This window comes from Mesitornis unicolor, unplaced genomic scaffold (genome assembly GCF_000695765.1).
Source record: "Mesitornis unicolor isolate BGI_N332 unplaced genomic scaffold, ASM69576v1 scaffold849, whole genome shotgun sequence".
Lineage (NCBI taxonomy): Eukaryota > Metazoa > Chordata > Aves > Mesitornithiformes > Mesitornithidae > Mesitornis > Mesitornis unicolor.
The window spans coordinates 87,049-107,831 of record NW_010206343.1 but is presented as its reverse complement, the minus strand read 5'-3'; the positions used below and the strand labels follow the sequence as shown (position 1 = coordinate 107,831).

The 20,783-nt window shown below is 43.5% G+C and overlaps 1 protein-coding gene across 1 annotated transcript in view; it reads left to right on the top strand.

The window, feature by feature from the left end:
- The window catches only part of MDGA2 (MAM domain containing glycosylphosphatidylinositol anchor 2), a gene marked incomplete at its 5' end in the record, with an annotated part of 91,538 nt that overhangs the window by 13,724 nt on the left and 57,031 nt on the right, over positions 1-20,783 (top strand). Inside the window, one exon of the mRNA XM_010191697.1 lies at positions 17,901-18,170. Within this exon, the coding sequence (XP_010189999.1) occupies positions 17,901-18,170 (270 nt within the window). The remainder of the gene's footprint in view (positions 1-17,900; positions 18,171-20,783) is intronic.

Genomic DNA, 20,783 nt, shown 5'->3' with positions numbered 1-20,783 from the left:
TATCCCCTTAGGGTCCCCACAGAGGGCATGAAGCACTGTGGTTTGAGACAAGGCTGTTCTGGGGAGAGAACAGTGTAGGGTGGGTGACTCATACCTGCCCAGCTGTACCACTGGAATATTTGTGTTCAGATGACGTTGCTGTTGTTGTTTCTATGTGGCATTTGATTATTTTTTTTTTACCTGGCTTTTCATAGCTCAGTGTCCCTGATAGCCAGAGATAGTTAGGATGGATGGCAGAATCCCTCTTCTTCCAGTGTGACTCTTGCCTATTTGCTGGCCAGGCTGGAGGCAACTTGGAGAAACACAGAATCCCAGACTGGTTTGCATGGGAAGGGACTTCAAGCCCTCCCCAGTCCCACCCCCCATGGGCAGGGACACCTCCACCAGCCCAGGCTGCTCAAAGCCCCGTTCAAGCTGACCTTGGGCACTGCCAGGGAGGGGCAGGTCCATAGGAAAAAATGGAATAATTCAACTCAAAGAGTTAACACCATCATCACCAAAAAGGAAGATTCCAGTGTCAAATCCATCCCAGCACCTGCACGTGAGCAGAAGCAGGGTGTAAGGAAGTGTGGGAGCCATGGTCGAAGAGGACAAGGGACTCCCTCATCTCTCCTGTAAGAGGAGGCCGAGCTGTTGTGAGACTGTTGGCTGCTAACAGCTCTGCCAAGGAGCAGACCAAGGCAAAGGGTTTTAGAGATAGATGTACAGACTAATTCAAAGTCCATTTTTCAATCCCAGCCTTTGAGTCAGGAAAGCAGCAAGCACAGACGTATGGAAATCTTAGCTTACAAGATGTGTTCAGCTTGGTTTCTCTGTTTCTGCACCTTATTCTCCCAGACCTGGTGGGCCCAGGTTTGCATGCGAGGGACTGGAGGTGGTCACAGCTGGGGAGGTGCCCACACGCCAGCACTGGTGGCTGTTTGCCATGTACCCTGTCCAGGATTGCCGCCTTTGGTCCTGTTGTTGTCTCCCTCACTGGGATTCCCAGTCAACGTCTCTTCCTTTAGAATAGTTTGTTCCAGTTTGAATCCTTCCTGGGAGGGAGCAGTTTTGAGAAGTTTTGTTGTTATATTCCTGCTTTCTCTAGCATCTCTGCTTTTCAAAACATGTCTGTTGGTCAGCAAGATGACCCAAGTCTTGCAACTGATTGGTTTTTTGGGCCTACACGTTGTATATGCTGGTCAGGACTGACTTATTTTCCTCTTGGTGGTAATGATCATTAATGGATACTGCGGTCCTTAGGGCCATCCAGTGTGTACGATGTGATTGCATTTGTCTTGGTTTATTTTTAGGGAGCCTCATATGTCATTGCAGAGGGCAGCAGCTACATTTTCTGCAGCATGTGTTTTGTTTTGGTTTTCAATTGAATTATGGGATGTTCAAAAATCACAAGCGAAGCTGTCATAGCCCCCAGCTCATGAGATGATCCAATATGATGCTTGCAGCGAGATATCTTGTCAAAGCCAAGACTGGCGGTGGATTAAAGTGTCACAAAAGCTTTATGAACTGATTTCTGGGTTGGCTTTACTTGGTTTTGTTTTGGGTTGGTTTTTTTTAAATACTTTTCCAGAAAGACTCACACCAGACCACAGGGTAATGGTTAGGACACTTGCATGAAATGTCAAAGACCAGTATTTTTAAGTCTGTGCTTTAGTCGATTTGCAGAGCAGATTTGAGCCCTCATTATTGGGCACTTTTTTGAATGGTATAATTAATACGTATTTAAAACAGCTCCTTCTAGTTCAGTGTCTGGATCCAGCAGCTTAGTGAACCAGGGCTCAAGCAATCTTGATGTGTGCTTAAAGACAATGCCAAAGCCAAAACGGATAAATCATAAAAGTAAGATACTTTCAAAAACATAAAGGGCTATTCAAATCTGTATTACTGGATGTGGGTACAAGTGGAAATCTTGTAAAATAGCTGAAGACTTCTAAAGCCAGATTTTCAGAAAAAAGATGCCTAGATTTTGCTCTGGATCAACACTGAAATTTTGATTTGAAACAGATGTTGAAACATCCTCATAAGTTTGCCGTCAAGGTTGTTTTTTGTTCGTGTCCCATGAGCGTTCTAATCTTTAAAGAGTTAAAAGGCTGGATCAACACTGAAATTTTGATTTGAAACAGATGTTGAAACATCCTCATAAGTTTGCCGTCAAGGTTGCTTTATTGTTTGTGTCCCGTGAGCATTCTAATCTTTAAAGTGTTAAAAGGCCACCATTTTCCGCCATTTTTCATTGTGACGTAGAGCAGACATCAGCCTCAAAGCACAGTGTTTTTTCTGGGAAGGGAGCCGTTGTCTTCTGGGCAGACCCATTAATTAGGTGCTATCTCGGAGTTCCAGCAGCCTTTAACGAAGGCTCTCTGAAAGCTGCTTAAGTGGCATCGCCAAGTTTTCTTTGTCCTTAAGAAAATGCAATTACATTAAGAAATTGCTTTGAGGAGTTAAATGGCAGTGGAATCTCGAGGTGACGATTTCTTCCCTTTCAGTAAATGCCATGATGGTAAAAAAAAATTAATTAGTGGGGACATTTCAGGAGTGTGGATATAATTGAGCTGTTCCATGCATCCAAATCTAACCTGGGGGGAGAGGAACAGGGGTAGGATGGGAATTGGGTTCACTCTGGTTTTGTGTTGCTGGCACAGGACTAAGGAGTTGGTGTTATCCTGGAGGTTCAGGATAGCAGAAGAGGTAAAAGCTGGGGGTGAGTGATGTACAATCAAATTAAAAGTGCAAGGCAGTTCTTGAGAAGGGAAACAAGCAGCACAGCTTACTTTGAGTGAGACTTCAGCTTGTATTTTATTTAATAAAGATGCTTTCCAGACGTAGCTGTGCTTAGGGTATGGCATTGGGTCCACCACTATGCCATCTGTATCCTCCCATGCCTCATAAAGCCAAGCTCGTGCTTCAATCTTCCTATCAGTGAGGACATCAATAGGATCTTGATTCTTTCCTTAGCAACTTTTTTTTCATTAAAATTATATGAACTTAATATCTTTGAGGCATCTTCCTTTCTGCCCTGCTTGCTGATACCATCCAGTGCATTGACCGCTGTCCTCGTCCCTCTCGTGTGCTCTTACGTTCACCGTTGCCCGTTTCATGCAGTTATTGATTACAGCCCGTGCTGCAGCCGTAACCTGCTTTACCAGAGCATTTATCCATGTGCCTTGAAAGAAACTTGTAAATGTGCATCGTTTGCAGTGCTTGTGATAAGAGGACCAGCAGGGTGAGGGAGGGGACCTCTGCTGTGGGGCCAGGCTGAGAGAGCTGGGGTTGTTCAGCCTGGAGAGGAGAAGGCTGCGAGGAGACCTTAGAGCAGCCTCCAGCAGTGCAGTTCCTGCGGTAAGAGTGCAGAGAGCAGGTTTAAGCTTCTCTCCCATGACCTGTAGGCACCAAACGCATTTTCTCACCACCCCTTCCTGGTTGTGTGCCACCATTTAAGATTTGCTAAACATAGGACAACCAATTCAGGGAAAACACACCCCGAACTGGTCATTCTGCCTCAGCTGAGGACACCTTGTCCTGCTCTTGCTGCTGAGGGGACACTGAGGAATGGTGCAGGGGTGAAGTAGGATCTGGGCTGAGAACAGACTTGCTCTAAATAAATCGCATTTTGCCCCTGTCCTGCTGGTGTCTCTCTGAGCTGTTCTCTTCTGACAATAATTTCTCACCTGCTTATTTTCTTCTGTTTTCTTTTAAACTTGCCAAACTCTGGCTTCATGACCTGCAAAACAGTTTGCCCTCCAGTGTAGAGCCTATTCTTTCTCATTTTCCATGGCTGCACCAGGATCCTGGGCTGAGCCCTCTCCAGGGTTTAAACCCCTGCCTTCTGAGTTTAAAAGCAGTGACCTTGGCTGCTTAAGAAATAGGGCTTCAGTAGCCTCTGATGTTTGTTATATGTCCCAGCCTCTAAAGGAGATAAAAGCCTAACCTGGCCCAAAGGTACAAGCAAAATGTAGCTTAATGCTATGAGTTTCACAGATAAAATGGCCCAAAGTCTCCCAAGGACAGAGTCAGCCTTGACACAGAAATTTAAAAAAGAATTGCTTTCTTATTGGTAATTCTTTGCTAGAGTTCAACAAAAGAAAACCCCATTTGGTTATAAAGTGACCTTGTCCACAAGAGAAATGTAGTATGTAGGTGAAGAAACTGATAGGTTTCAAGCCAAATAAAGGTTGCTGCAAACACCATCCAAAGCTGCAGTAAAAAAAAGATCTGAGTTGTTTTAAGTCCATACGCTTGTTTTATGTTCACTTTTCTATATCTTCTGCTCTCCCTAGGACATCTATTTGCCTCTCCTGTCCAGGTAAAAAATGCTTTTTATTGCAGAACATTGTGCAGAAATCTCCCCTGGGTGTTTCCAGATGTACTCAGCTCCTTGCTCAGCATGTCTTTCCTCTGCCTCCTCTCCTTGCCTGCTTTTTCAGATTTATCCCTGTTGAATTTGGTACCCGAGGCTGTAGTCTCCTTCTCCAGCACATCCCAGTGAGTCCCACACACCTGGGTGATGCATGGCCATGGCCACAGTGTGGTGGCCCCACAGCATCACTGGGAGCTCATGCTCCCATCCCTTGGGGGATGAAGGTCACTTTGAGAGGGTGTCCTGGTTTCACTAATTTTTTTAGAATCACAGAATCAGTTTCCTATCCAGGAAAGCTGCATTTCTGCAAGAACTACAGCACTTGTTTTAGTGGAAACAAAGTTGATTGGGCATTTTGTTTTAGTTTTTGGCCATTTTGCAGTTTTGAGATAACCAGGGGCAGAAGCTGGGGGGAACAAAAGCAGCTGACCATGATGGCCAACAGAAATTATTTCATACCATAAATGTCACACTCACTATAAATTGGGGAGTTTACCTCTCTTACTTTGGTTGTCACCCCTGGAGGGTCTCACCCATCCATCATTTGGCTCCCAAGGCCTCATACTCTCCGGCTTTCACTGGAGCCATTGTGTTCGCAGTGTTTATTATTCTCTTAAGATCTAAAATCTGGGTCTTATCTCTACCTTGAATGTGCCTGTACACATCTCTCACCTATTCTTCCCTGCTTCTCCTTCCCTTCCTGTGTATTTGAGTGCCCCTGTAGGACGCAGCATTTTCACAGTGTAGATGCGTATACAGAGTGCCACCCCATCACTTCTTTATCCCTGCTTTGGGAAGTTAAACAGCTCAAACTCTATGTTTTTCTGCTTACGGAAAGCCATTTTGTCCCTCCATCAGAGATCTTTAAACTGAGCTGTGACGTCTTCTGCAAAAGTCTGTATCTTCCAGCCCAGTGTCAAGTCATAGGTATGATATGTAAATACTGGAGTTAAATCCGTGGGGACACCGCTTCTACTGGCAATTGTCCCTTCTCTTATTGGACCTCTTGGACCTCAGCACATGTCCAGAGAGTTTGTAGCCTCAGTGTTCCCAGCACATTTCATGCATCTAAATATTTCAGCTACAAGAAATCAGAATAAAATATGGCATATTAAGGATTGATTCCTGCAGGATTTAATGTCCACCGGATGACTAAGAGATGTCCAGGGCCATGGTTGGTGGCATGAGTTCAGGAGGACTCCCATTGAGCGGGCGCATTGGATCCAAAGTCCTGCGTCGCAAAGCAGTGAATATGCATTCTGTGCTGGGGATTCTGGGTGTAGATGCCTCTGTATCATTCATTTCCTCTTTGTCAATATTAACTGATGTGTTAGTGATTAAGTTGAGCCAAGGCATTATTGCGTTGTCATTAATCATGCCTACATCTGTCATGGAAGTCATTAGAAAGAACCCGTCGCAGCTATTTTTATACCCCATTTAATTTTCATGCAGACATTGCATTTTAATTCTTGTAATGTATCTTCACAATGATGGGAATTTGCATATCTTCATTCACTGGAGAGGATCTATCAGCCAAAGCACAAATCAAAGGCTCTCGCTGCCAGGGGGATTTCTGCAGGAATCAGATTCTGATGACCGTGTATTTATTCCCACATACGTGTACTACATTAACAGGAATCACTTCACAGGTAGAATTACTACCCTGGACAATTCTAATTTGTTGGAAATTAAACGTAAGTGGTTGATTCTGGCTGCTACATGACATAAATTACTAGCAAATTGCTCTGTAAGATTTCATTATAAAGTACATGCTGTTGTGAATGATTTACTGTTTTAGTCCTGAACTTTTATTTGTGTGCCAGTGCTGGAAGGACAACAGCAGAACTTAACTTTTCTTTAAAGTCGCACAAATCTAGAAATGATGCTTTTTACTTGTCTTATTTGGCCTTTTGAAACTTCTTTCATTTGCTTTTATCCAAAAGCCAAGCACGAGGCACTTTTCAAAAGGCGGTTGTTGAGATACGTTAGGATCTTTTATTAATGCTGCAGAGTATTTTTAGTAAATGCAGAGCACCATCAGCTCCACAAAGCTTTTCCTGTAGTGCTAGTGGCTTTAGCTGAGCAATAACAATGCTTAAATGTAGCTCCTGTGAGAATAATTGCTCTGAAATGTGATGATGATTCCAACGGGAAGAGTTTAGATTCATGGATTGTTAAGGCTGGAAAAAAAAACTTCCATCACCATCTGCATAAAAGTGCTGCTGGCAAATCTGATTTTAAACTCTGTCCCACGATGCACCATCAAATCGTTCTGGGGCTGGTGTGCTGCACTCAAATTTGAAGACTTTGGCCATCCTCCCAACTTCTGTGAGCAGCAACTGTCCTTCCAGTACCTGAGTGTGGAACAACTCAGGTACCTCTCACAGGCAGCTTTATCTTTTTGAGGTTTACCCAAAATGCAGGAATAATTTTTCCTACTCCATAGCCAGTTCCTTTGCTGCTGCTTTTTTGGCCCACTGTGGTGAGGAGGAACTCAAGGGAGAAGGAGAGCCACAATCATCTGTCTGCTCAGCTGGCCAGAGATAGAGATGGAATAGATCTGGCATCACTTCTCTGCTCTGGGCTGTAGGAGCTGTTTAATCGTGGAGGCAAAGGAGAAATAACCCTGTGCTGTGCTGGCCCTCGCCTGGGATGGTGCCCTTGTGTTGGGCAATGTGTTGGCCTCTGTCCTGGTTTCACTGGGATAGAATCATAGGATTAGTTTTCTATCCAGGAAAGCTGCATTTCTGCAAAGACTGCAGTACTCGGTTTCATGGGAACAAATTGATCAGACACTTTGGGTTAGTGTTCGGCCCGTCCGCTCTGGTGTGCAGTGCAGGCCTTCAGCAGTTTGAGTTAGCCAGGTGCAGAAGCTGGGGGGAGCAAAAGCCAGGGCAGTTTACCCCAAGCTGACCAAGAGGATTATTCCATGCCATAAATGTCACTGTCACTATAAACTGGAGAGTTTGCTGGGAATGGCCCTCTTTTGACACTCCAAAGGGTCTTTGATGGTTGACACTCCAAAGGGTCTTGCTTGTCATTCAGCTCCCGCGGCCAACTCCCCTGCTCGTTGTGACCATCACAGCTTGTGACCACTACATTGGCTGAGTATAACTCCATGTACTTTATATTAATACTGTTATTAGTATTGGTTTTTACTATTATTATTTTACTAAATCTGTTTCTGTTTTAACCCATGGGTCTCCTTTTCTTTTCCCAATTCCCCTAAGGGGGAGAGCTGAGTACCTGGTTCAAGGACATCAGGTGGAGGAAACTCTTCTTCAATATGGACAATTAAGGTTTTGGGAAGGTTGCTTGATACAGCAGGTACCAAATACGAAGTGAATATTAGATGGTTTGGGGGTATGGAAGTGCTAAATTGTGTTAAAGTTTTCTTTAACCTTTCGTGCAGTAGTTTTCTTTATCCACAGTGAAAATTCTTCTTTGCAATTAATACTAAGGATTTTGGATTGAAGCAGTATAATATTTAACAGTGAAGTATTTTAATCATGGTTTTTCCAAATTACTTTTAAGGAGACAAATAATATGTGTCAATTAGGAAACTCTTCATTCTAAAATTAACATTTTTACATAGACTGCCTGAATGTTCACTTAATTATCTCTTAGAAAAGCACGAGAATCAATAGGAGTTAAACCTATATGTTTTAACAAACATTGCCTGCTCTTTCCATTTGTTCTTTTAAGTTTATGTGAGTTTGGTTTGGTTGGTTGATTTTCAGTTTTTATCTTAACCTACCTAAAGAAAATTCTAGAATAAGAGAGTTATGACTTTATCTTCAAAAGTAAAAAAAAAAAATAATTAAAAACCTCACACTTTTGCAACACTTGGTAGGAATTTTCGTGCAAGGATTTCTGAAAATACACCTATATACCTATATATGGGGTTTTTTTGGTATATTTATTTATGAATTGGCTGGAGAAGGAGAAGCAGAGAACTTTCTGGTCTTTGCAAGGCAGCAGGGTTTTGGGGTTTTTTTGAGGTCTGAGGACAGAGGGCAAGTTCCTCTTGGTAACATCTCATAGATCAGCGAAAATAATCAAATGGAGAACAAGAAATAGTACCAGATTTGCTGTCTCTCTCCAAAATAATAATAATAATAACAGTTCCCATGTCTAATGGCATAGGTATGTCACCAATTTCTTTAAAGTGTGGAGCAATGAGATGTGATGAGCCACACTGAGATGCAGTAGAAAGCTGGTTGTGGTAGGACTCCTTTTAGGTGTTGCTTTGAGTGTGACCTCCATGTAGGTCAGCCCTGTGGGAACTGCAAGAGGTCCACTCCAGGGGGAAGGAAAGACAGATATGGAAATCTTTCCCCCAAATCTGAACTTAAAAGAAGCTTCCTGGGGTCTGACAGATCTTCAGTGCAGTTTTTTGTTTATTTTTCCCAACTTGTTCATCCACTTTGAACACAAATGGTCCTGATTGATGGCCGTCAGCTGCTGGTGGGGAGCATCTCTCATGGCTTGGAGCCACGCACCGGATCCGTGGAGCGGGGATGTGCAGCTTTTGTTTTGCATCACGGCATTGTTGTGGGATTGCGGGCTCTTTTATGAGGCCATAAAACACTTTGAGACCAAGTGCATGGCTAGCAAAATCAAACACAGACCTGCCTGCAAAGTTGGCAGGTGATGTTTCCGTGCAACAGCTCCTCAGCTGAAAAATGCTTTGAAGTAAATGCAGAGTTTTACTGAGCTGGCTCTGCGAAGTGTGCAGGCTGCAAGGGTGGGTGCCTGCTTCTCCAGAGACATTCCCTGGTCCTGGGGAGGGGAGAGACAAATTTGAATGCCACAACTGGATGCAGCCCAGGAAATGGTTGCAGTCCAGAAACCCAACCATGTCCAGGGCTGCATCCCCAGCAGCAGGGCCAGAAAGACGAGGTGGGTATTCTCCCCTTCTGCTCTGCTCTGGTGAGTCCTCACCTGCAGTGCTGTGTCCAGATCTGGGGCCCCCAACTTAAGGCCATGGAGCTGTTGGAGCAAGTCCAGAGGAGGCCAGGAAGATGCTCAGGGGCTGGAGCAGCTCTGCTATGGGGCCAGGCTGAGAGAGTTGGAGTTGTTCAGCCTGGAGAAGAGAAGGCTGTGAGGAGACCTTAGAGCACCTTCCAGAACCTGAAGGTGCTACAGGAGAGATGGGGAGGGACTTTTTACAAGGGATGGAGTGATGGGATGAGGGGTGTTGTATTTAAACTGGAGGGGGGCAGATTTAGATGAGACACGAGGAAGAAATCTTTTCCCGTGCAGGTGGTGAGGCCCTGGCCCAGGTTGCCCAGAGAAGCTGTGGGTGCCCCCTCCCTGGCAGTGCCCAAGGCCAGGTTGGACGGGGCCTGGAGCAGCCTGGGCTGGTGGAGGTGTCCCTGCCCATGGGGGTTGGGCTGGGGGGGCTGTGAGGTCCCTTCGCACCCAAACTGTTCCATTATCCTGTGACTTGCCTGGGCAGAGGAGGGATGGCTGTTAAGAGTTAAGACACCGCTTCCTTCGTGATGTCTTGTAAGATAAAAACTGTTGCCATGGCATTATGCAAGATTTATATTTCCATGCATTACAACTTTCATTTCCCAAAATACAAGGAATAGCAGCACGGCCCATAAAAGATCATCAGCAGAGTAGACTCTATTGAATGGTAGTGGGTTATACCCATTTCATGGCTTTTTAAAGAAGCTCATCATTATTCAACAATCACATCCTCGCTCGAGCTAGTCAAATAAAGCAAATAATGATTTGCAGATATGTGGGAAAATTAATGTTGCAGCTTTGCTCCTAAGTCATTTCTTGTTTGTTTACTCATTTGAATATTTTTCACTTGCAAAAGTTTCACGTGTTTTAGCACAAATATTTAATCTTATAAAACTCAGAGCTGCTGTTTGATGCTTGCTGTTTGTTCGATATTTTCAGAAAATTTATTGCTCCATTGAGAAGCAAAACCAGGATGGAGGCATCAGCCAGGAAAATCCCAGCAAACGTCTGCAGCCAGGGGATGCGATTTGAACTGCAAAATTCAAGTTAGCAAATTCTTGAGAGTGGTGACTAATCTTCTGTGGTTGCAAATCCTTCTGCAAACCACACACTAACGTGCGTTGTGCAGCCAATGGGGGGAAAAGAAAATAAATAAAATTTTTAAAAAAGAAGAAAAAAAGAAATTATACTGAAATCTTACCTGTCTCAAAATCCATCTCACTTAAAATTTAGACTTTATTAGGTCTGAAAGTGATACATGGCAGGGGTTGGACTGGGGGAGCTTTGAGGTCCCTCCTAACCCAAACCATCCTGTGACTCTGTATCTTCTCCTGGATGCTGGCTGGAAGTCAGAACAAGAATGATAAACTGATTAGATGTCTTTTTCTTGCTCATTTATCCTGTTAAGAGTCCTGGAGCAGAAAGGGCGAGTTTTTTGCTGTGAGAAACTGTTGCTGGACCCACTCCACAGAAGTGTTCAAGCATTCAGTAACAAAGAAAACCACTATTGGTTTTAACCAAAATCAGTGGAAAAGTAATCAGAAACTGATGAGCTTCAGGTGATCCTGGCTTTCTAGGAAGAAAATAGCATTTTGATGAAACAGGTAATTGTTTAGGGAAAGTAAATTTTCCATGCAGATTTTTTAAGGCAATTGTTGTTGACCACTACTGATGAGAACTGCTGCTATGGTTTGGTTTTGTTTTGTTTTGTTTTTTAAAGCTAGTGAGTAAAATTAGATTTTTTTTTACCTGATAGATTTTTATTTGTCTGACCCTTTGTACACAGGTAGGGCTGATAAATCTACCACTATAACCTAAAATAAACAGATCCAATTACCTAAGTGGCTGCAGTATCATCCCCGGCTTCCTCCTGGTTGCAGACATCCATGCATGTTAAGGTGGTGCGTGCTGCTCTCATTCTCCTTTTTCCAGAGTAATTACCCCATATAAACTGAATTTGGCAACACAGAGCATTGCCAAGCTCGGGGGAAAATATTTTTGTAGTTGTTAGTGCTGTCATATTTCATTTATTAGTGCGTTATCAGATGGTTGTAACGGTGGTGTCATGCTGTGTGGGTGACAGTTGTGTTATTCTGTAAAAAGGGTCCAGCCCCAAAGCCTTTGCGATGTGAATGCGGATGGAAGTAGGTGCTGGAGAGATGGACCCAACAGCTGGTACAGCCAATGCAGGGCTCAGCGTACGCACTGCCAAGTTTGCAGGATTTAACTTATTAACTTTTCTAGGTTTATTTGGGTATTATTTTAAGTTTATATATTGGTGATTTATTTCTTTAAATATATACCTATTTTTTGATATTAATCTGATTTTATTGCAGTGAAAGTATACCTCAAATAGTTCTACCACAGACAGCAATCTTCCTTTTTCCTTTTTGCTTCCAAATAAGGATTTAAAAATATTTTTCAGTAGTCTCAGAAGAAGAAAACAATCTCTGAAAATGACTTCATGAGGCTTTTTGGGAAAGAAGACAGAAACTGAACAAGTGCCTGGGGCAGAAGCTCAGCTGGCATCCACAGCTGTATCTGATGAAACCCCCAGCACCTTGGATGTTCTTACCAGCTGGGCACTGAGGTGCTTCCTACATCAGAAATGTTTTTTAAGGGCTGATGGGAATACCGTAATTTGTGGAAGGGATGGATTTTACAGAATTGCCTATTAGGGTATTTTTCATAGGGTATGTTGTAAAAGCACTGATTGATAAACACTGTAGATATGGTGGGTGTTCCCTCCTCCGTTTGTTAGTCTAGGTGCTGCCTATCCTAATTAGCTCTAATTGTCAAAGGTGCGCTTCAGAAGAGGATTCATTCTGCATGGTGGTACTGGTCCAAGTAAGGATCACTTGGGGTCCAGTGTCCAGCACGACTCCTGCCTCACCTCAACTTCTTTGCAAAACAGAGGCTATGTTTTTTTTAAAATTTATGATTAATTATTAGAATTACACTATTATTTTTTATTATAAATATAGATGCTTTTGCTTTCTTCAGGCCTCTGTGGGAACCAAGGGAATATGCCTCGTAATCTCAGTTCTGCCATCAAACCCCACATTAGTTGCCTGTAAACCATAATGCTATTTATAGTTTATGGGGGTTTTGGTTTTATTTTCAAATGTGTGCATATTTGCTTTGTATTTATCTGGAAGAACACAGTGTTCATTTATCTTCAAAAAAAGATATGGGCAGATGGGGGGTGCAACGCTCTATTATCTGGGCTACTTCTGGAAGCTGTTGGAGGCATTTTCATGGAGATTATGTGCTGCCTACCTAAAGGGCTAAGAGCAGCTGTAGATCAGTTAAGTGTTGTAATAATTTGCCTGTCTAGACTTGTGTAGTGCATCCTCTATTCTCATATCAAGGAAGCGAGGGTGCTTCTCCTTCCCCTGCCTCCCAGTCCCAGTTGAATATCCATACAAATCCCTTGGAAGGAAGCAGTGCTGCCGAACCGATGCTGCTCCCCAACCTTTGGCTGCTTCTCTGCAGTAGCCAGGAAGCTGATTTGAATTTGGAATTCTTTTGGTGGTGTTTTGTTTTCTGCTGCATGAAATAAACCCAAGTCAGGACCTGGGAAGCTGAAAGTGCCATTTCATTTTAGTTTTCAATTGCTTTATGAAAATAATCCTCAGAATAGCTGGAGGCATCCGGAAAGAACAGCTGGAGAATGGAGAGATGCGGAGGGGTGGAAGGGCTTTGCCAGCATTGTAATGAGTCCTGCGGTGCAGATGGATAGAGCCATCTTTCCCCAGCACGTCCCAGCATCCAGGGATCTGCTGGAGGCTGTTCCCACCGCTGGTGTCCTCAGCTGCTCGTAGGTGTGTTGCCCCCAGCTGCCTCCAACTCTGCTCTGGCTTTAATTGTGAGAACAAAAACCGGCGATGAGTTGGCCAAATGGCTGCAGCGCTTGGTGCAAAGGGGCTTGGTCTAAATGTTCCTGACGTTTGCCTCAGACCTGCTGCACAATGGCTTCACTGGGTCTCTTTCTTTCAGGTTGCTCCAGATATTGCTGGCTGTTTGCAGTGTTAATGGACATTGAGCTGTTTTCAGATAAATGGTGATAGGATGGGGTGTAACGGTTTTAAGCTGAAGGAGGGGAGATTTAGATGAGACGTTGGGAAGAAATCCTTCCCTTTGAGGGTGGTGAGGCCCTGGCCCCACTTGCCCAGAGAAGCTGTGGGTGTCCCCTCCCTGGAAGTGTTCACGACCAGGTTGGATGGGGCCTGGAGCAGCCTGGGCTGGTGGAGGTGTCTCTGCCCATGGGGATTGGACTGGGGGAGCTGTGAGATTCCTCCCACCCAGTGCACCCCGATCCATGGAAGCTTGGGTTTGGGGTTTTTTAGGAGTTTTTGCTGAGATACCTCTTGTTACAATTATAAAAAGAATAAAGAAGGAAAAATAGAGGTTTACTGTTGAGTCTGCTGACTGTGCTACGGGGGCTCCAGGAGCGCGGGTTCTCTGAGCAGCTTTGCCAGGCATTCTGCAGAGCTGTACATCAACCAGTAATGCACACACTGCCTTTATTTTTAGGTTCAGAACAAATGGTGCTGGAGGAAGATAAAATCCATTTAAATATGTGGATAGACATTCTATATGGTATTTTGACTCTACGGATCTATACGGGCACATATCAGACAGCAGACTGCCATGCATTTAATTTGACGTATTTATACATATATATTAATGAATCTTTTTTTTATATAAAAGCACACAAGCCCCATTGCCAACACCATAATATGTAATTTCGACTTTGTAACCTATCAACTACTTGCTGATGTGGCCTGGGAGACAAAGTACTGCCTCTGCTGGAAGCTGAAGAAATGCCACAGAATTTTCCTGAGAGTAATCTTCAGAGCCCCAGCACGATAGATCAGAGGCACAGGCGCAGACACATAATAAAAAAAAATAAAATTGACTGCCTAGCCCAGGCCTTCATTACCAGGCAGGATACAAATCCTAGCGAGTAACTTTCCCTCACAGGCAAACATTCCCTCAGTAACTTGAAAATAAAAAAAAAAAGAAAAGGAAAGAATAAAGGCTGCCTTTTTAAGCCAGAATGACTCTGACTTTGCACTGCACATCCCTCAGGCAATAAAGTAATTTACAGGATGTTTCAATCAGATATTGGAACCAGTGCTTGCTTGAATCACCTCAGCTTCACTGGAGTTTTAAATACATGGTGGTGGCAGCTGCATGGGTTAGCAGCACCTCCACCTCCCAGTTCCACCTCTCACATCACCCAGTCCCAGTCCCACCTCCCACATCACCGATTTCCACCTCCTAGTGCCACCTCCCACATCCCCCAGTCCCTCACAGGGTGGTCTGCTAGGCGATGGTGTGGTCCTCTGCGCATCTGGAGCCTCACCCCTGATGAAATGGTGTTACCTGACCTGGTTTCTCATTTACTGGTCTTGTTTTCTGCAGTGCAAATCCTCTCCCAAGAGTATTTAAGGTATTAAACATAGATTGTTGCTGGAATAGCGTTCCTGTTGGGTGGATCAAATAAAAAGTGGCCACGAATGCAATAGAAACCAAAGCAGAGGCATCATTTTTTCTTATTTATTCCTGTTGCTGAAGCTGGGAGAGAGAAACTAATTAATTTGCTTAGGCTAGAATGCAAATTGGAGAAACCAAATCAGCAGGTAAAGCCTCTGCTCAAGGCCACACAGTCAAAATAAATTCACTCAATAAAATGTTTTCTCCTCAACAAACTTTACAGTAAAGACCTCGATGTGTTCTGTGCCGTGAAGAGCAGCTGTCTGCTTTAAAGCAAACAGGCGTCCTTGCTGTCATTTCTCTTGATAGCCAAGGAGCCTTCATTTCCCATTTTATAATCCTTAAGACATGAATGTACTTGGGCTACAAAATTCATTAAAAATTAATATAAAGCCTGTTCTAACTCCAGACTATTTGCTTCCCAAAGATAATTGTTTAAGAGAATGAACTGCACTCCCTTTGCGGCTTTTCTGTATATTTTTCTAAAACTAATACCAGAATTATGAAAGACAGGAATAAGTACAGCAAAGTAAATTAAATCAAATTGCTAAAGCCTTGGGGTAGAGCTAGTGCAAGTGACTTAAACACATATAAGTTCCAAAAAGCTACAGTTAGGTTTCCTTCTGAGCATCATTTCCCTCAGAAGATGCCTGTAACACAAGCACCTTCGCTAGCTGCAAAATCACTGTCTTGTAAAAAACACCAAAAAAGACCAGAAAAATAAACTGTTAGCTCTGGCTACTATCATTTATTGTAGTTTTTATCATCCCTTTCCTTTTGCATTGAAGTTATTACCTGCAAGAGTGTAACTCTGAAACCAACAACCAGAGTTAATTTTCTTTTGCTGTCACTGGGTATCATCTCTTCATGGATAGATGGAAATTCTGTCTTTTAAAGACTATTTTGACCTTAAAGGCAGGGGAAACTTTATTTAAAAGCTATTTATAAGGCTGAAGTTTCTTATAGGTAAATAAACCAGGGGAAGAAGAGAGAGGGGCCTGAATACCAAGTACATGAGGAGGTCATGGATATGGGATTGTCATGGCTGAAATGGGAAGAAAACCTAAATAACTTATTTCTCAGGGTGGAGAAATGACTGTAAATAGTAAATATTAATAAATTTGATTAATAATTTCTCTGGTATCTGTTATATATCATGGTTTAGAAGGTATTTGAACAGTATGAACAATTGTAAGACAGGATGGTTAGAGAAAAATAGGAGAATCTTAGAAGAAAGCTGAGATCTGGCACTCCTTTTTTTCCCAGAATAGCTCTTATCTTTATGCCAACAATTCAGCTGCTTTTGGGCACTCTGAGTGAGGCAGAGTAAGAGGGAGAAATTGTATGGTGAGGGCAGATGAAGGCACTGTTGGGTTGTGTTGGAAGGGCAAACAGCAGGATGGTGGAATTTCTTACAAATTTATCTTTCATATTTATTTTATTCTGTACCTGGGCAGAAAGAGTAGTCATGGTGTGATGGAATTTCCTGATGACACAAAATTGGGGGATCTTATCAATGGAAAGCAGGCTTGCGGTATGGAGGATTTAGGATTTCTGGTCTTTTATTTGCAGTTATGTGTGGTTGTACCAGTTAAGGATCAGGCATCAGAATTCTAGAAAGCCAAATGGTGTTTAATCTGTGAAGACGAAGGGTTGGGCTGGGATCAATGGGGTTTTGACTCGGTAATTTCCACATTATCTCTTCTTCACCAGTCATTTATTCGGGAATCTTACTCTCCAGAATTGACTTTAATGTCGTGTGCTCTGTGTTTAGCTAGATTCTGTGAAGATCATTCTATGCAGAGCTCATCAGGGGTTTTATATATTTATGGTTTATGTCTGTAAGACAGCACTTTCTGTATGGATGAGAAGATTTCTATCTTACCAGCATAGGAGGCTTTCAGAGTTTCTTCTGTCTCATGAACTAAAGAATGAGCTGTGGTTTTTTAAAAAAGCCAGAATGTTTTGTTGCTGTTTTGCATGCAATTGCGAACACGTACACGTTTTTTCATGCACGCTACCTAGTCTAAATAGCTGTGCTGACAAGAGCTGAGTGCCAGCGTTATTCTGTCCAGGTTGCCCTTACTCTTCTGTAATGATCAAGTGATCAAAAGGCAAATGTGGAGGGTGAAGTTGTGTTTTTGCATACACTGTATGTTGGCCATATTTTATTTATTTTTTGTTTTGCTGGAATCAAAAGTCTGTCAGATTTTGTAGCTGCGAATCTAAATTATTTAAAACGCAGTTTAATTCAAGCTATGAGAAGATTTCCCATTCTGTGCTTGCTGGAACATCAAACCAACACCTGAGCGTCCTGGAAGGAGGAACATATGGATATGTATTTGTTAAGGCCTGAAGGCAGCTGCTGGGGTGCGTGTGTCTGTGCTGCTGCCTTGATCCATCTTCTGTCATGCAGAGTCAGATCCCCGCTGAACAGAGCATCACTGCCTCAGCTCCATGCCAGGGCTGTTGTTGCCTTGCGCACTTTACCTCCACCGAGTTTGAAGCTTTTATCTCTTTTTCTCCCCTTTCTCCTCCTGGGCTCCATGGTCAACAGGACTTCTTGCTGCAGCTCGTGCAGTAATGTCAGTGAAGCAGCACGGTGTCATAAAGTCCTAGAATAATTTGGTTGGAAATGACCTTTAAGATCATCAAGTCCAACTGTACCCTGTCCACCACTAAACCATGTCCCTAGGCACCTCATCTCCCCGTCTTTTAAACACCTCCAGGGATGGTCCCTCTCTGCCATGTAGCTCTCCAGCCACTCACCCCCAAGCCTGTAGGGTTGTATGGGGTTGTTGTGACCCAAGTGCAGGACCCAGCACTTGGCCTTGTTGAACCTCATGCAATTGGCAGGAAACGTCAATAAGTAGAATGCTTTCGGTGTGTACATTTCTGTTAGGAGCTGATCGGTATCTGTCGAGGTTGTACACTTGGTGTTATCGAGTTCCACTCTCATGGATGCTGCGTTAAGCTGTGGTGCTCTGCCCTTTCAGCAGTGGCTGGTTAACACTGTGTTCATTTGCTAACGAATCTCCTGCTCTCCCTTCCTGTCTCCTTGCAGACCCCCCTGCAGTGGAGCCCACCTTCCTGGAGATTCGGCAAGGTCAAGGCCGGAGCATCACCATGAGCTGCAGGGTCCTGAGGGCATATCCCACCCGGGTCCTCACCTATGAATGGCGCCTGGGTAGCAAGCTGCTGCGCACCGGGCAGTTCGACGTGCAGGACTCCACCGAGTACACAGTCAGCAGCCTTTCCCGTGACAGCTACGGCATCTACAACTGCAACATCATCAACGAGGCGGGCGCTGGCCGGTGCAGCTTCCTGGTGACAGGTAGGCTTGGAGATGTCAAGGTGATGGGCTGACTTGGGTTGTTTGGTTGGTGGTGTTGGGTCATGCTACTCCTGCCTCAGCTAACGAATTAGCAAAGAGATGCATCCTTCAAGGTAGAATCACGGCTTAGGGCATCTGGTTTGGATTCTGGGGAGATTTAGCTTATTTCAGGGGTTTGAGGATACAGGTTTTTACATGCAAAATGTACATATCCCATCTCTGCAGGCATCGGCCAGTATGCTTTTGAGAGCCATCAGGAAGCAAATTTCTTCTATTTGAAATTTGCAATGCGTCTTGAATTTCCTCTTCGCTTTTGGTGTGCTCAGCGAGCTCGGGGACCGGGGTGGACAGACCACAGTCTCGAGCAACTTCAAGCTACCTTAGTACAGAGGGGTGTTGAAACATGTTCCTTGTCTCAAAAAGCAAAGGACTTTGTGGAGTTACTACACAAGATCACAGACTCAGAGAGGGTGTGCAACCCCTGCAATGACCTAACTATTTGGTGTAGTTAACACTCTGGATTGAGATGAGCATTATACATCTTTTATCTGTAGTATCTTGGATCTGAATGATAAACTGGTTGTTTAGACATGCAAGTCTTGATTCTGCCTCTGTTGGAAATAAAGTACTGTGACTCAAAATCTCACCCGTCAGAAACTTGAGAAGGAAGATGAGAAAAGAAACCAAGAAACAAGAAATTCAGAATTTGTAGAGGAGAGCTGTCTTAGGAGAAAAGATTCCCCATCTTAGTTGGGATTCTTTTCTGGTTTAACCGGCTTGGGTACTTTTGGACTTAGTTGAATGGCACCTTGTTGTCAGGGATGTCATCGGGCCAACAAATGTGGTGGGAAGACAGTGAGCAGCCCGATGACTGATGGTTCTGCTTCTTCCAAAATGTAATCAAGCCTCTGGCTGACTGCTCATTCAGAGCCTCCACGGAGGTATTTTCACAGCCCCTGGCTTCTCCAAATCTTTGGGGTTTAATCCAAAAGGCTGGTCCGAAGGAAACCAGAGAAAGAGTCTTTTTCCTCAAATGAGTAAATGCAGTTCAGTTTATTGTTCATCACGCTTTGGACCCAGACTGTGGAAACCTATTCTGAGTCAATTATTTTGCCAAGATTGGGGCAATCTGAATGGCTTTCTGTGATTTATTACCATGCCAAAGCAAGCCACGTAACTGAAAATGAGTACTAAAAGGGTTTTACGATCTACTCCGTCTCACATTCCTCTGTGTGCTGTGCTCATTTCTGTTTGATACATTATGCGAATTTATGCTGTGTGGTTGTATTAAGGATGCTGAAGGTAACACGTTGGGTTATGACTTCTGTGCTTTCCTCAGTCTTTTAAGGTTAACACCAACATGTTTAGTATATATATATTCTTTGACGTGTGGGGTTGAACGTGCTCTTAGGAAAGAGCAACAGCTGTATTCTGGTCCCACGTCTCATCAGGGCACATAAAGTTAAAGCGCTAGGGAACGGAAAACGCACAGAAGAAAAATGACACAGTGGTTAAAAAGGAGGTGTACTTTTCACCGGGAATGGGAATACAGAGAAGAAATAGGTCCCTTCTTAGACACACACACACAGAAAAAAGCCAAATAAATAACCCTATGGCAGGAATCTGGCGATAGTGGGGAGCTTTTCTTTTGGGTGGGATGATGGGAGTTGTCGTAGCCCATTTTTAGTTGGTTTTATTTCCAGGTTTTTGTGTAGTAGTGATGTGCTGCAATGCTCACGTTGCAGGGGCTGCAGAGAAGCATTGGTATGCTCAGAGAAGGGTTTTCAGTACAGTATTAAAAGCAGCCTAGATGAAAAGATTTATACTGGCCCTAGAGTTTGCAAAACCTATTTTTACTGTGTTTGTATTTTGAGCCAGATTTGAGAAGATGCAAGCAAAATAAATCACATGTTGGAAAAGGGGTTGATTTATATCAGGTGGGGCAATCTGAGGCAGCTTAACCTGCGACTGTCTTAAAAATAAATAAGAACACACAAGCAGAATTGTATTTGCGGTAAGCAGAGTTGAGTTCATGCTGTTTGCAGCTTCATAATCTATGTATTTTATTCAGTAGTTGCTAGTGCACATCACATCCAAAGAGCAACAAAAACCACATTTCAGGCAGGGTGTTGTTAAAACCCTTCCAAGGCTGGAAGCAAATATGGAATTTTTTTTATTTATTTTTTTTTCTGTTGAAATTTACTATGCTGGTGGCTGCCTCGGGCTGAATTGTTCACAGGAGCTGCTGCACGAGGGAAGGATCCCTTCCCTGGTCCTGCTACCCACACTATTTCTGATACAAGCCAGGGTGCTTTGGCCACAGGGGCACCATCTTAAAATCAACTGCAGACACTTGAAATTGCAAAGTCTGGAGTTCTTCTCCGTGGCCCTGTTATCTGAATTAAACAGTGTTCTGTCATTTAGAGGTTTATGGCTTTGTTAATCTTTTTTTATTGGGGAAGATCTTTTGTGTGGAACTGAGGGACAGAAGTGTATATTGTTTTAATACACATTTTAATTTGTTTCTTGAAAACTCCATGGGATTCAAGCAACAAGCAAAAATCCTGTTTTAGAAAACTTGCTGGGAAGCAGGTTCATTGTACTCTTTTTACC